The sequence below is a fragment of the Drosophila albomicans genome, chromosome 3 (genome assembly GCF_009650485.2).
Source record: "Drosophila albomicans strain 15112-1751.03 chromosome 3, ASM965048v2, whole genome shotgun sequence".
Taxonomy (NCBI): domain Eukaryota; kingdom Metazoa; phylum Arthropoda; class Insecta; order Diptera; family Drosophilidae; genus Drosophila; species Drosophila albomicans.
This window is the reverse complement of record NC_047629.2, coordinates 54388235-54403338: the sequence shown is the minus strand read 5'-3', so window position 1 is coordinate 54403338 and position 15104 is coordinate 54388235. Positions and strand designations below refer to the sequence as shown.

General features: G+C 38.0%; 1 protein-coding gene and 1 long non-coding RNA gene across 5 annotated transcripts in view; one reads left to right on the top strand and one right to left on the bottom strand.

The window, feature by feature from the left end:
- Positions 1-3103: 3103 nt before the first annotated feature.
- LOC127565766 (uncharacterized) lies at positions 3104-12129 on the bottom strand. The gene is made up of 3 exons (XR_007955126.1): positions 12054-12129; positions 3875-3911; positions 3104-3171 (listed from the first exon to the last, which is right to left on the bottom strand). It is a non-coding gene; the product is annotated as an uncharacterized LOC127565766 (long non-coding RNA).
- The window catches only part of LOC117568424 (zwei Ig domain protein zig-8), a 42418-nt gene continuing 33700 nt past the window's right edge, over positions 6387-15104 (top strand). The window contains exons 1-2 of one of the 4 annotated variants that reach the window (XM_052006018.1): positions 6387-6530; positions 10275-10536. In XM_052006018.1, the coding sequence (XP_051861978.1) occupies positions 10500-10536 (37 nt within the window). In that variant the 5' untranslated portion in view covers positions 6387-6530; positions 10275-10499. Of the gene's footprint in view, positions 6531-9746; positions 10537-15104 lie in introns of those variants that run through there. The other 3 variants (XM_052006017.1, XM_034249080.2, XM_034249074.2) reach the window with 3 other exon arrangements.

Here is a 15104-nt window from a genome sequence, read left to right as displayed (position 1 = left end):
AAAGGTTAAATTCTATTATTGGGCACAAGTAGTTGAGCAGAGAGAGAGAGAGAGAGAGAGAGAGAGAGAGAGAGAGAGAGAGAGAGAGAGAGAGTGAGAGAGAGAGAGAGTTTCATTTGCCTTTAGTAGGCTTAAAGTCAAATAGAACATGTCTGACAGAATTGCATGTAGTAAATGTTTCTCTTCATCACAATAAATAAAATACCTAATTTAAATTGTTTATTAATTGAAATAAAAATAAAGAAATACCACTTTTTCATTACCTATTAAATTAAAATAAATGAAAAATAAATGAAAGATTATATTTTTTGTGAAAGATGCATATGAAAATACACATTTAATATCTCACATACTTAGAAACATACACAAAGGAATTTTCTTGTTTTCCGCTTAGTAATTTCAGTTTTTAAATCGGTGAACTGTGAAAATAGGAATTGAGCAAACAATGTGAGATTTTCTATTTGCAATTAAATAAAATGAACTTTTCTTTCTATAATAAAATGGAATGAAAATACAAGCTTTCATAACTTTAGCTTTTAACTACATGTGAAGAGGAACTTTGTGTCTTTTTGTTCGGTAATTCGATCAATAATGATAATAGTTTAGAAACAGCAGCTGAGTTGAGATTCTTCTTTGTTGATTTTATTGGAGTGAGGATTATTGGAAAAGGCCAAGGAAAATGCAATTTTGCAATGAAGTCAATTTGAAGTGCATTTAATGAGTTGACAATTGTTTCAGCTGCCGCATGGCATCCACATGGCAGAAAGCAGGCAAGCAAGCACTTAACTGCAGATATATCGAACACCAAATAGCTGTCCAATTTCAGCAGCTTCCCGCAGGTGCGGAAATTGTCCTGCTGTGTGTTGCAAATACTGCCACACCCATGTGGCATGTGGCAATGTGAGTTGTGTGTGTGTGTGTGTGTGTGCTCTTGTGCCATGTTATCTGTGTCAGTTCGCTTACAGTTTTCATTAATGCTGCAGCAGGAGTTTGCCCTTAACCCAATGCAGCTCCCCTCGTCCTGCATCCTGCATCCCCTTCCTTTTTTACTTGACAAAGTAAATATGAGTGCGTATATTGTGTTGCATCTAAGGCGGAAGGACATGCAATTTGTTGTTGTTTGCCTTTGTTGTTATGTGCTCGGAAACCTGGTAGCTGCTAGCTGGTAGTTGGGCTGCTGATGTTACTGCTGTCATCCTTTCTGATATCTTCCTGAATGCTTGCCACCCCCTCACACTCACACTCGCACTCACACTCTCCCTTTCACTGGCCTCCCCTCTCCTCTCACTTTCACTCCCTCTGGTTGGTTTCTTTGTCAGGCATCATGCATGCTGTTTGTTTTGTCTTGTCTGACGTTGTTCGTTGTTGTTCTTTGTTGCACCTAAATTGACAACAATATCGTTTCATTTGCTCAGTGAAGTGAACTCATCAGTGCCGAGATCCTCTCGCCCCTTCCGTCGTCACCCCTTCTCGCTGCCACGAACATGTCGTCTACACATTGGCACTTCATTTTTTGTCATTTTGTGTGCGGCAGCAGCAGCTGCTGGGGAATTGGGCAGCTTGATTATATTGACTAGCAGGACGACATAGCAATGAATGTGTACTATATGTGCTTGGCTTAAATTTCGTCTTGGATCTTTGTTACATTGCATTGTGCATTGTGTGCAATTGTTCCTTATTTATTTCGCCAAAAGTATTCTAGCAACAAATTAAACCAATTCAATTGTTCGTCGGCCAGCGAAAGGGTAGCCAAGAAGGAGGCTTCTTGTCTTCCTTTCAAGGACTAAGCCAAAAACTCATCTGCGCATTTGTCTGTCAGAGCAAGGAATACGAACATTTTGTAGTAACTAAATTTTCTTGAGCATTCATTTGCATTTGTTATTACTTCGTCGTCGGTTTCGCCCAGTTTTGCAATTGTTGAATATGCAACACTGCCCCAAACAAAAACTCTCTCTGCTCGGAGATTTAATTTAATGCTGAAGCTGATTGCATTACCACAGTGGGCAGTGGGCATTGGACAGTAGATTGTGGATTGTGGGTGGTCCAATATATATAATTGTGGCAAGTTTGGAATATTTTCATAAATCATAAAATGTATGCAGCAAAAGATTTTATTTGGGTTTCCCTCTTTCATGAATTTGCAGTCATTTGACTGGCTTAAAGAATATTTGCAATACGCTTCGAAAATTGATATGGGAAACTTTTGCATGGCTTGCGGGCATTTTGAGCAGTTTAATACCTTCAACAATATATGCGAGCTTGTGGGAATAAACTTGGCTACAAACTTCTTCTGTATGGTAAGATGACCCAGGTCAGAACTTATCAAAACTATCCACAAGTTGAGGCTGGATTGAGCTGGAGTTGAGAAGCCTTAGCATCGAGAGGCTGAAGGTCAACGGGTGGCGAAATTAATCAACTTGTTTAATTAGGATGCTAAGCTGCTCTGGATTGACTCTCTGGATGGGGATTTACCTGCTGTTGTTGCTGTCAAGACAACACAGAGGGTGGCATGCCGCAAAAGCGACAACTAATTGCCACATAATCAACAGGAATAACAACAACAACAACAACAACAAGCAGTTGGTTGAATTCAAAGCACTTGCGCTTTTTACCAACTTAATTTACGCTAATTACTGATTTTCGCCACCACGATAAAATGGTCTCCACTATCCCAAGAGATATCATACTCAACTCCAACTATAAATGTCCCCTATATAAATTGATATTGCCTGCAGTTGTGGAATGAGATGAAGATGGAGAAGGAGGAGCAGTAACAACAACAGCGACATCTGCAGCAGATTTCCACAAGGCATGTGAATTTATATTGTCATTAGCTCTTTTTATGCAAAGGCGCTACCTAAATTTCATTATAAGTCCATTAATTCGCCGCAAAAGAGAAACAAAAATAATGAGAGCGAGTTTCTTTTGTGCGCATGCGCGCTCTTCAATTGTTGCTCTTCTTGCTGCTTTGACTAGCACTGACCTACAGCCATTGTTGTTGCGGATGCTGTTGTCCGAGTCTGAGAAAGTGCTTAATAGTTTGGTAGATAAAATGTAATAAAAATAATGTTGACACAGTTTTTTATTGGTCCAGTAATGTTTTCGCTTCTTTTAAGTGTATAGTTACTGGAAACACTTTCAATATTAAGTAACTAGCAGCATTACACTGACCTGTAATCTTTGTTGTTGCGGATATTGTTGTCCAAGACTGTGGAAGATACAAAATAATACAAATAACATTGACATGGATTAGATTTTTATATAATACAATTTTATATTTTATTTATGTATGATCTTTAAAATTGTGTATTGATAATATTATTTATTATTTTAAATGTTTGGAAGTAAACAATATTGCAACTTTTGTTGAGAAATTGCTTGATACTTACATTCATAGTAGATAAAATGTAATAAAAATAATGTTGACACAATTTTATATTGGTCTAGTAATGTTTTCGCTTCTTTCAATATTAAGTAACTAGCAGCATTACACTGACCTGTAATCTTTGTTGTTGCGGATATTGTTGTCCAAGACTGTGGAATTTACAAAATAATACAAATACCGTTGACATGGAGTAGATTTTTATAAAATACAATTGTATATTTTATTTATGTATGATCTTCTCTTAAATTGTGTATTGATAACATTATTTATTATCTTAAATGTTTGGTCGTAAACAATATTGTAACTTTTGTTGAGGACTCTCTCCAAGTCTGAGAAAGTACTTTATAATTACGTTCATAGTAGATAAAAAGTAATAACAATAATGTTGACATAATTTTATATTGTATCTAGTATTATTTTCGCTTCTTTTAAGTGTATAGTTACTAGAAAACATTTTCAATATTAAGTAACTAGCAGCATTACACCGACCTGTAATCATTGTTGTTGCGGATATTGTTGTCCAAGACTGTGGAAGATACAAATATAATACAAATAACGTTGACATGGAGTAGATTTTTATAAAATACAATTGTATATTTTATTTATGTATGATCTTCTCTTAAATTGTGTATTGATAACATTATTTATTATCTTAAATGTTTGGTAGTAAACAATATTGCCACTTTTGTTGAGGACTCTCTCCAAGACTGAGAAAGTGCTTGATAATTACGTTCATAGTAGATAAAAAGTAATAACAATAATGTTGACATAATGACGATTTGACACTCAGTATGTTTCCTTCAAATGTGAAATTATTACGTATATTAAATATTTATTTTACTGTTTGATAACTTACAACACAGCACTGACCGATAGTCATAGTTATTGCCGATGATGTTGTTGAAAGTGAAAGTAATAAAGTATGCGATTTATTATATAACATAATAAATTTTCACATTGTAATAATAATGCGTGGGCTTTCTGAAAATATGGGATTATTGATTAAATAATTTGAATGATTGAAGATTTACACTGACGTATAACAATTTTAATTGAGGATGGTGTCGTTTAAGCCTGAGAAAGTGTTTGATAGCTATATACTATACGTTATAATAAGTAAGAAAAATTATATCGAAATTTCCATAAAGTCAGAATTATTAATTATTGTAATAGTGCTGTAGCTGAGGAAGTGTTAAACTGAAAGTTAAAATAAGATTATGTACATATACTATGTAGTTAAATAATATTAATTTTATAATTATTTGATGTTAGTAAGCAGCATGTCACATGAGAGCTAGAGTCCCGCAGGGTAGTGTTTTAGGACCTCTGCTCTACTCCCTATACACCTATGACCTACCCATCCTAATGGGTGCATATATGGAAGATCCCTCCAAGGCTCTCATTGCAACTTATGCGGACGACATGCTGTATGCTGTATTATACAACTCTCCAAGCAGAGTAGAAGCTGCAAACGGACTCCAAGGATACCTGGATAGCTTAGCAGCTTGGTGCAGAAGGTGGAATCTGAAGGTCAATTCCACAAAAACAAAATCTCCACCACTCCAGCTAATCACTTCGAAGGCGTGACTCTGGAACAACCTACCTCTGCGAAATATCTTGGTATCGTTCTAGACAAGAGACTCACTTTTGCGCCACATTTAAAAGCTGTCACCAAGAACTGTGGCCAAAGGCTACAGAAATTGCGCTGGCTGCTCAACAAAAGAAGCAAAATGTCTCTTCGCGCAAAGAGAGCAGTTTACGTACATTGCATATTGCCAATCTGGATATATGGAATGCAGATTTGGGGGATTGCTGCCGAATCAAACTACAAACGCAAACGCAGAATAGGGTGTTACGGCAAATTACAAACTGCCCTTGGTACGTGAGAGGATCCACCCTACACCGCGATCTGAAAATACATTCTGTAGAGGAGCAGATTGGCAGACACACAAGCCGATATAGCGATAGGTTGCTAACTCATAAAAGCAGACTCGCTAGGAGTCTCCTACCAGCTAGACCGTTGAGGCGATTGAAGCGTCAAGGGTTCGCCAAAACGTTCACCCAATAGTAAACTTCTCAGAAACACCTTAAACTAATATAAGGATTGGCCCAAACATAAACATTTCTTTTACCTGTGTTGTTATAGTACTATTTTGTTCTTGCTGTACTGGTTCGATACTTAAATAAAGAAGCTAATTAATTAAAAAAAAAGAGAAAAAAAAATAGTTTTTATTTTCTGTTTTGAATTGATTATATTTATATTTACGTTAATGTAATGTAAGCTTCTAATACCTTTTCTTAACTGAACTGAATTTATATATTGTTATACTTAAGTTTTAGCTTTTTATAAAATCTAATACTATTAAAACGTTTCAGTGTAAAGTGTTTGACTCATTGAAAGAATAAGAAGTCCACTTGAGGATTCAATTACTGATTACTAAATTAAAAATTACCTATTATTGAGTTGAATATTTTTTAATTGATATTTAATATTTTCAAATTATTATTGAAATGTCAAGACACATTTAAGAAGCTCGGCAAGTTTTTCTCGACTTCCCAGTTGTAATCTAGATCTAGTAATTTGTTAGACCTAGAAAGAGCACAAGTGGCACAACAAGAGCGAGAGCGTAAATTAAGAGAACTTTTTGTTTGCGGCGAATTGAGCACAGCTGGGTAATCGGCTGTGCCACACGAGGCGGCACAGTTGACGATGCCACAGCGAGGCACGAACAGAGGCAGCAACAACAAACCGAGCGGCAAGCAACCGACAATCTAGAACCGACAACACGAGACCTCATCCTGATAATGGAGGAGGCAAAGGTTCGTCTGCCTGGACTGGCTGCCTGCCTCGCTGCCTCGTTGCCTCGCTGACTGACTGGCAAGTGCAAGGCCCAAAAATAAGTTTCAGTTTCAGTTTCAGTGCGACAACGACGGTGAACGCATGCGAGAGACAAACGCAGCGGGTGACACGTGCAGAAGCAGAAGCAAACGCAAAAGTTTTCGTCAACTAATCCTAAATATTCCGATAACGTATTCGATAACAAAACAAAACAAGCCAAAATCTACAAACAAGTTAATCGAGTGCACAAAACAAAACAAAATCTATTGCACTTTGCGTACTCCATATGGATTAAGTGTGTGTAAGGTGTGTGTAAAACAAAAGTTGAGAGCAACTCGCAAAAAAAAAGAAAGAAGAACGTATGCGATGGAAAAAAGTGTCGAGTCGTAAATTTTGAACGTGTGAAAACGCAGGAAAAGCCTCATTGCCTCATTGCCGGCTTGGGCAGGAGATGAAATTGAATGGGCCCATTGTTTGTTGCCAATGTTGTTGCTATTGTTGTTACTGTTGCTGTATTGTTGCCATTGCCATTGCCATTTACCGTTCCCGTTGCCTTTTGGGGCAGTTTAGTAAAACGCGCGACGCACGCGAATATTTTATGACATCGTTTCGAATTATATGCGATTTTTTTCTCGCTGCTCGCTGCTTGCCGCGTGTTCGCAACTTGTTAGCAAATGGCAGGCGACAAAAGACGAAACTAATAAAATAAAAACAGCAAAACGCACACAAAACAAATAAAAATGTGTTTACGCCTACACAACGTCTCTCGCCCTTATGCTATGCTGCCCACGCCCCCGCCCCCGCCTCTGCCCTCGCCCTCTCACTCCATAACTAGACTCCAATGCTGTGGCACTATGTTTCATTAGCAGGCAGCAAATTAAGTTGTTCTATATTTAGTTGAACGCGTCCACAAATGCTCAGAATAAATTAACAAATTAAAAACAGCAAAACAGAAAATAAAACAAACCAAAACCAAAGTCAATACAAAACAAGCTCATCATCGAGAGAATGAGAATGAGAACGGGACCGAGAGTGAGAGTGAGAGTGTACTTTATCGCCTTTGATCTTTGCCAGTGCTCGATAAATGGAATAACGCGTCAAAACAAATTGTCTACACAAATTGTCTTCGAACAGCAATATTTTGTAATTCAATATTTTCACAGCCCTCGCCGACTGAAAAGTGACAAAAATTAATAGAAAACACATAAAAAATTAACACAAAAAATGTGCTGGGGTGGCATTTTTTTGTTTTTGTGGTCAGCTCAACGATCGCCAAGCAGCCAGCCAACAGTGCGTATGCGCATTGCGTAAACCAATGTGTTACACATACGTCACGTTGTACAAGGAAAAAAACCACAAAATAACTATTGTTGGAGCCAACGCGCAAAAAAAAAAAAGAAGAGGGAAACTTTTGTCCTTGATTGTTGCACTAAGTAGTTGCAGACAAGCGAGAAAAGTTTTGCTCAGTTTTTCGACAAATAAGAGCTCACGTCAACAAAAGTCGCCAAAAAGAAAAACGCGCAACGGAAAGTTCCGTTTTACCGTTCTTAGCAGCATTTAAGTCAGACCAAAAAAAAAGAGGAGCATAAGCACTTGAGCTGGCAAATAAATACGAGTAGTTTAAGCTGAGAACAACCTTTCGAATTGGCATTTTATTTAAAATATATTACGAGTATAGAGTTGGCTTTGAATTGGCAAAATTGCGTTGAAGCTCTGCCAATTCCCAATTGCCATATGAAAAGGACAGAAGACAGAAGGCAGAGGCCATAATCATTAGCTTAAATGCAGGGAAAATCTGCGTAAATTGCTTTCAATTTAGCAAAACAAGCAAACAGAATGGATACTAAACTAAAGTAAGCACACAATGCTGTTGTATCAATAAAATATTCATGAACAATGCGAAGCAATGTCGCACAGGGAATCACTGAAACGCAGCATTGCGGAAATGGCCAAAACGATGATGAGGAGGGGGCGGGGTCGATAGGGGGACGAAGAAGGGTAACTGGGTATGTCATCTAATCACGGATACTAAGCATAATGGCAAGCGACGCCAAAGGGGGGCTGAGCTCAAGTGCTGAGCAACAAACTGCAGACGTTTACAATTACACCTACACACAGACAGCGCAGACAGGAGACAGGAGACAGCAAGAGAAGCAGCAGCTAAGTCAAGAGACAGCAGATAGATGGCGCTATAGAGGAAGAGAGTGCGACAAGTGGACTTCAGTTGAGCTTTCAGTGCCTTAGGCAACAATTACCAAGCCACACACACACACATACATACATATATAAACGGGATGACACCCACAGACACAAACACACACACATACACATGTAGAGAAACAATACACAAAGAACTTGAGTGCGTTAACACTTTTGAGAGACACGAGAACGACGGCGATGTCCTGCCTGCCTCTGTCCTCTATCCTCTGCCTTCTGGCTGTCTTCCTGCTCGCTGCCTGCTGCCTGCTGCCGTCTCTAATTCCATTACGGAAGCAACAGTGACAAGTGGCCCACACAGGGCGCCAAGGCTGAGCGGGCTAAGAAGCCTGCTGCTGATTGAAGCCCGGCAACCAAGCAAAGGGTAGCGAAGCCTTCGTCTCGCCTTGCCTTTGGCTGCTGTCAGTCATTGTACCTTTAAGTTGAGCCCTCTCAACCCGGGGCAGCACCATTTGCAGTTTGTAATTAGTTGGTGACACTGTTGCAAATTTGCAATTAATTAGCTTTTAATTAATTTTACACGCCTGCGACAAATTTGCGAGTACCCGAGTGAACACTCAACTCTGCTTAAGGAAGCAGAGTTTTGGTCCAAAAATAAAGAAACTTCTGGCTGCCATTGGCCAAATTGATTGATGTCCAACTGAGTGAAATGGAATACATAAAAATGACTGACAGCCTCAAGGATATGCCAAAGTTGTTGGCCAAACACTCAGACAGTTGCTGGGCGGGTTTCAATTTTGAGGCGTGACAAGCCCCCGAGGCTGGGTCCCTAAACCCGAATAAGGAAAGAAAATAGATACACATATGTATGGAAAAGCATTTTTATATATACAAATACATATTTGAGTATGTTTAAGCGGGCGGAGATTTATTTTTGGGTCTAATTTGTGGGCTGGGATCCCATCAATATTCCATAGACATGCGTGTCAGTCTGGGCTCATCAAATATGCTACACGGAAATTATAGTTAAAGTTTCTGTTAATCATACATCGCTTGGTTATCTTTTGCATGATAGATTTGTCTTGGTCAAATGGATACGTGGTAACACAGTTTAATTGATTTTTATTTTCCCTATGCGGCCAGAGGTGTTTAAAACTAGAAGTGAGCAGGTTAACTTCGAAGGTTGCGTTCGGCTCGGTTCACATGTCAAAGGGAGGGGAGAATCCTTTTAGTTATTCCTTAAATATTTATAAATAAAAGGCAGTAGAGTTCTTAAAATATTGTGACTACATTTAGATTTAAAGCATCAAATTAAATATAATTTATTTTTCATGATTGCTTTTTCTGTCTTTAATCTGGTCGTTAAAATGCTTTTCTAGGTGCTTTTTATTTTGATCAATTTATGGATTTCATTAACACAAATACAAGGATAGAAAGCGAGGCTTATAAAAACAATGATAAATTTAATCAATTTAAGTTCGGAGCGCTGACAAAATCAATTTGGTCTGCAAAGACGAGGCAGCAAAAAGCGTTGAAACTGTACGGCAACAAAAAGCGGGGGCAACAAGGAAAGGCAACGGCAACGGCAACGGCAAAAGTGGCATAAATAAAAGGCTAAAAGAAGGAAAACAAATAATATTTGGCCTAGACCGAAGAACGAACAATAACAACAGCAACAGCAGCAGCAGCAGCAACAGCAGCAGTGACAGCCAGAAAGTGGCGAAAAAAGGTTAACAAACGAACGTTAAAAGATTAAAATGTCTGCCAATGGAATTAAGTGTTTTAAATGTCACGCCGAGTGTTTAATTCATTGAGAGGCTGTCGCTGTTGCTGTTTGTGTTTGTGTTGTGTTGTCTGTGCAATGCGCAATGAAAATATCATTTACAGTTACAGTTACCACCGGGAAAAGTGCTAAAAAAAACTGCTAAAAGTGCAGCTATATAAAACACTTAAAGCAAATAAAGTGCAAATCGATAGCGCAAGTAAAGCAAAAAACACGGTAAAAAGTGAAAGTGCTAAAGAGTGAAAAGAACAGAGAAAGAAGAGAGAAAGAGACAAAAAGGGAGCTGAAAGGAGATTCGAGGCAATTGGCGCTCGGCGCCCAAACCACGCATCAAAATGTTGACCCTTTCGACGCTGCTCTGCTGCATGATGGGTAAGTCATAAGTCGGCACTTGAACATTGCCATAGACCCAGTATATATATACATAGTATATATGTATCTATATCCTGTTTAAGCATGCATAAGATTATCAGCGATTGCAGGCGACAACGAGAACGACAACGACAACGAACCCAAACGACCCCCAAAGTTATTTTTGTTTTTACTGCGCTGCGCGCTCAGCCCCCACAGCGAATCCTTTTAAAAACATTTGTGGCCCAGGCTGCGAAAATCCTGATTTATGTCTGCCTGCTGCGCTGTTGTTGCTGTTGTTGCTGGTCTCGTTGTCCTTGCCAGCGACATGGCCAATGCCAACCGCAGAGTGAAAAGAATGCACAAGAGCAGAGAGCAGAAAACAGTGGGACATGCAAACAAAAATGCGGTCGATCCGCCTCAGTTCGCTTCGGGCATATCGCATAACAGCAGCGCATTTGTTAGAGGGAAAAATGGGGATGTGTAGGGAGAAGGGAGAACGAAGGAAGAGCAGTGTGAGATTTGAACGTTGGTTAGATGTGCTGCACTTTAAATTTTTAAACGACAAAACACAAATTGCTGCGCGGCACATAATTATGCATAATTGAAAAGTGTAATTATGCCCACGACACGGCAGCGCGATTTTATGAGGCGCAACTTCAAGCTCAATCAAGCACAACAAGAAGCTGTATCAACAGCGGGAGTCGCAGCAAATGGATGCAGCAACACCGCCGGGTGGCAGCTCAGCAACAACAACAGCAACACGGTAACAACAACAACAGCAACAACAGTAGCTTCAATGTTTATGACTCGCAGGTCCTTTTAATTGCTGCCAAGGCGGAGTCATGGCAAAGTGAAGGCATAGAAATAAAATCTACGAGGAGCTCTCGACTTTTAATTGAAGCCCTGCGATGCACAAACATTTGAAAACATAAAGAACTAAGTCATTAGCTACACTTGAAGATCCTTCTCTATGAATTAAGTAAGAGTAGTTTTTACGAAAACTACTTTTGGGAAAAAGATGAAAGAGTGAATCATTAGATGGACTTGAGGGATATTTAATTGGATTATAGAGATTAATCATATGTTTAGAACTGACATATTTATAATATAAAGTATTCCAAGTATTCGATTTGCAATGTACTCACAACTCCAATGTCAACAAAAAGATACGTTTTGGCAATCTCACTTACTTTCAACTCAGATTGAGATACTATATCAAAGACTGATGCTGTTGAATCTTCTTATTATGACTTTAACTGTATTGTCATTCCAAACTTCATTAACATTTTAACTTGATTATGAGTTATTTTATGTTTAAAGAGGCTCGATATAGTGGATTTATATGACTAATTAGTCACTCCAATTTAGCTTATGCTTATATGAATAAATAATTCTAAGAGTAGAAATATATTCACGATCAGCTACCTTAAGTGACTCTTCTAGGAGATGGAACAAATAATAATAAATTACATAAACTTCTAACACTTTTTAATGAGTAACTTTCCCTGAAATTTCTATAAAACAAATAAACTTACTGGACTGAAGTATTCTTCGATTTGCAATTTAGTCCCAACACCAATGTCAACAAAAAACTAAATTTTGCAATCTCACTTGGTTAAAATTTAGTATAGATGCGAATGAATCTTCTTAAAATATTTTCAACTACTTTGATTACCATTTCAACTTTATGATCAGCTATGTTATGTTTAAAGTATCTATATATAGTGGATGGTATATTTCATGACTAATTAGTCACTCTATTTTTATTGTTCAGCTTAAGTGAATAAATAGCTTACTTTTCGAGTCAGCCACATTAAGATTTTTTGCATTCTTTCTCTAGCTTAAATTTTGTTTTTATTTTGTTGACTCTATAACAATAAGTTGTTGCTTTTTGGGTGTCGCTAAAACATCTTGCAAATGAGTAGACTAAGTTCGCATTGTCTTTAAGTATCTTGCTTCTTGGTTATTTATCAATCTCACTCTCGGAGTGTTTTTGTGTTGATTTTCTGACTAGATGATAGAGAGAAGTTTGTTGCTGTTGTTTCCTTGTGTTCTCACTTAATTTAGAAGCGCTTTCTTCCTTATCGAATGCAAGTTTTTCTTCGTGCTTGGCTTTGTTTCGGTTTCTTTTCTGCGTGACAACTTTTGTTTCGCTTTCAATGCTGTTTGAGCTGCCTCTTGTGCCATGTGCCATGTGCCATGTGTTTTTATTGCATTAATTTTTATGGTCGCTTGCCTTTGTGGTGCTCGAGAGTTGTTGTTGCTTCTGTTGCTGCTTTTGTTTTACTTTGCGTATGCCCCAAAGTAATAAAGTGAATTGGTTTTCTCAAATAATTTCCATTTTAAATCCAGTCAGCAAATCCGCACAAGCTATGCCCCGCTGCCCCCTTCGTTCCCTCTCTCACAGAGCGTTCCTCTTGGTCACACTTTGTGGCAGTTGCCCACGCGACGATTTTCTGTGTGTTGTTCGTTGTTTTTGTTGTGCGAAAAGTGGCTTCATTTTCTCGCATAAAATTGTTTTGTAAAGTTTGTTGAGATTTGTTTGGCGACAGCGACAGCATTTGCAATTGTTTTTGTTTTCGTTTTTCTTTTTTTCTCTCTTTTCCTGTACTTCTTCTTGTTGTATTCTTTTTTAGTTGCTGTCTCTCTGCTGTTTCTTATGCCAAATGCTATTTGCATTTGCTGCTGTGGCTGCGGCTGTGGCTGCTGTCAATGTCAACGAGGCCTCAAAATTTAATTGAAATTTAGTGTAAACACAATGACAGCCTGTCGATTATCCTGTGCACACAAAATACATATAGATTGTGTGTATTGTACATTTGCAAGTCGATATTTCCGCGTAATCCTTTCCGCGCCCACCTAAAATCCTGTCAACTTTGGCGAGAGCCTTTTCCATGTCAAAAACTCGCGCCCAAGGAAACACGCCAAACGTCTCACGCGTGTCACTGAAGTCAGTAAAGTTGTTGCCCTGCCTTTCTCCACTCTTAAGCCACCACGCGATTCATTCAAACTTGACTGTCGGTGGCAACAACAACATTGTATCAAACCCAACACTCACATTCTGCTCACTGTTTGCAAGTAAACTCCAATTGTTTGCTTATTTGCTTTGTGCATATGGAAATGAAATGGTAAATAAGCGTTGAAAAAAGGGAAAGAAAAATTACGTTGACTTATCCAAATGTACATAAATGACAACACACCCACACACACATACAGAGAAGCATATAGAATCCTGCTTATGTGGAAACATATTCCAAGAATGGCAAATGCTGCCAAAGGCAACAACAATAACAAAGCTGTGATTCTGACTCGCTTCCCACATTCAGCAATCCATCTCTGTCACTCTTCGGTAGCCAGAGGAAGCAACAGTTTCTCGATCTGATATTTGTATCTCTTTTTTACACACACTACTTTCTTTGCAACGACCTCTGAACTTATTCTTTTGTTTTTTTAGATGGGGTAAGCATATCTTAGGGAAATACTTTTGTTTATTATAAGTTAGGTGGGGAAATGTTATGCTACTATTAACATAAGTTATTTTTATCGAATCAAAATTTATTATTTGCATTTAAATTGTCAATGTGAATTTGTTTATTTATCTAGAAACAATAATGGTCGCAATTCTATTTACTTTGCATTCAAATTGTCATATTCAATGAAATTCAAATGCACACATAATTCACGTTGCTTTTTATTATCATCGCAATTGTATTAAAAACTGTGTTTTTATTGTTGTTCAATTTATTTTATTCATTGTTTTTATTCGTATCACGTTATCAAGTTTCATTTCCCTTTGCTAATTCAAAGCTTTAGCATTTTTTCATTCCTTTTATTAATTGCCAACCCGTTGAAATCTGAAAATCCGATTGCCACTTTCCAGGACAACAGCGTTTAACCATTTTATGGCTTTTATTTTATTTTAGCCTCGCATTTCTTTCTTATCCCAGTTGTTTTTATTTGTTGCAACATTTTCAATTTCTCTGTTCATTACTTTATTTTGCTTATCGTGACACAAAAAAAAAACGAGAAAACAAGAAGAAAGCAACGCATTCAAATAAACACAAAGAAGACATAACACAGTGGCAACAAAACAAACAACAACAACAACAGCAACGAAATGCCAAAGAAAAACGGGAGCACAAAAAAAGGGGCATGAACAAATTATTTACGGATGTGTTTGCGTCCTTTTTCTAATGTTTGTTGTTGCTGCTAGTGCTGTAGCTACTGCCACAGTTGCTGTTGCTGTTGCTGTGGCTGTTGCTGTCGTTGCCATTCCTAGAAGGAAGTAAATGGGAGCAGAAGAAGCAAACCCCAAAACGAAAAACGAAAAAGGATGTAACAAAAATTCATAACAAAGTACATTTCATGCCATTGCGAGCAAGTCGTTCATCCTGTTTGGTTTCTCTCTATGTGTGTGAGTTATTTTTTATTGTATGCGTGTGTGTGTGTATGTGTGTGTGTGTGTGAAGGAAATTCACTTGACTTTTGGCTACAATAGTTTTTTGCTCTTGCTGCTTTGTTGTTCTTGCTGTTGTTATTATGTATTATTGTTGATGCTGCTGAGGTTGGCTAAAGGCATAAATAAG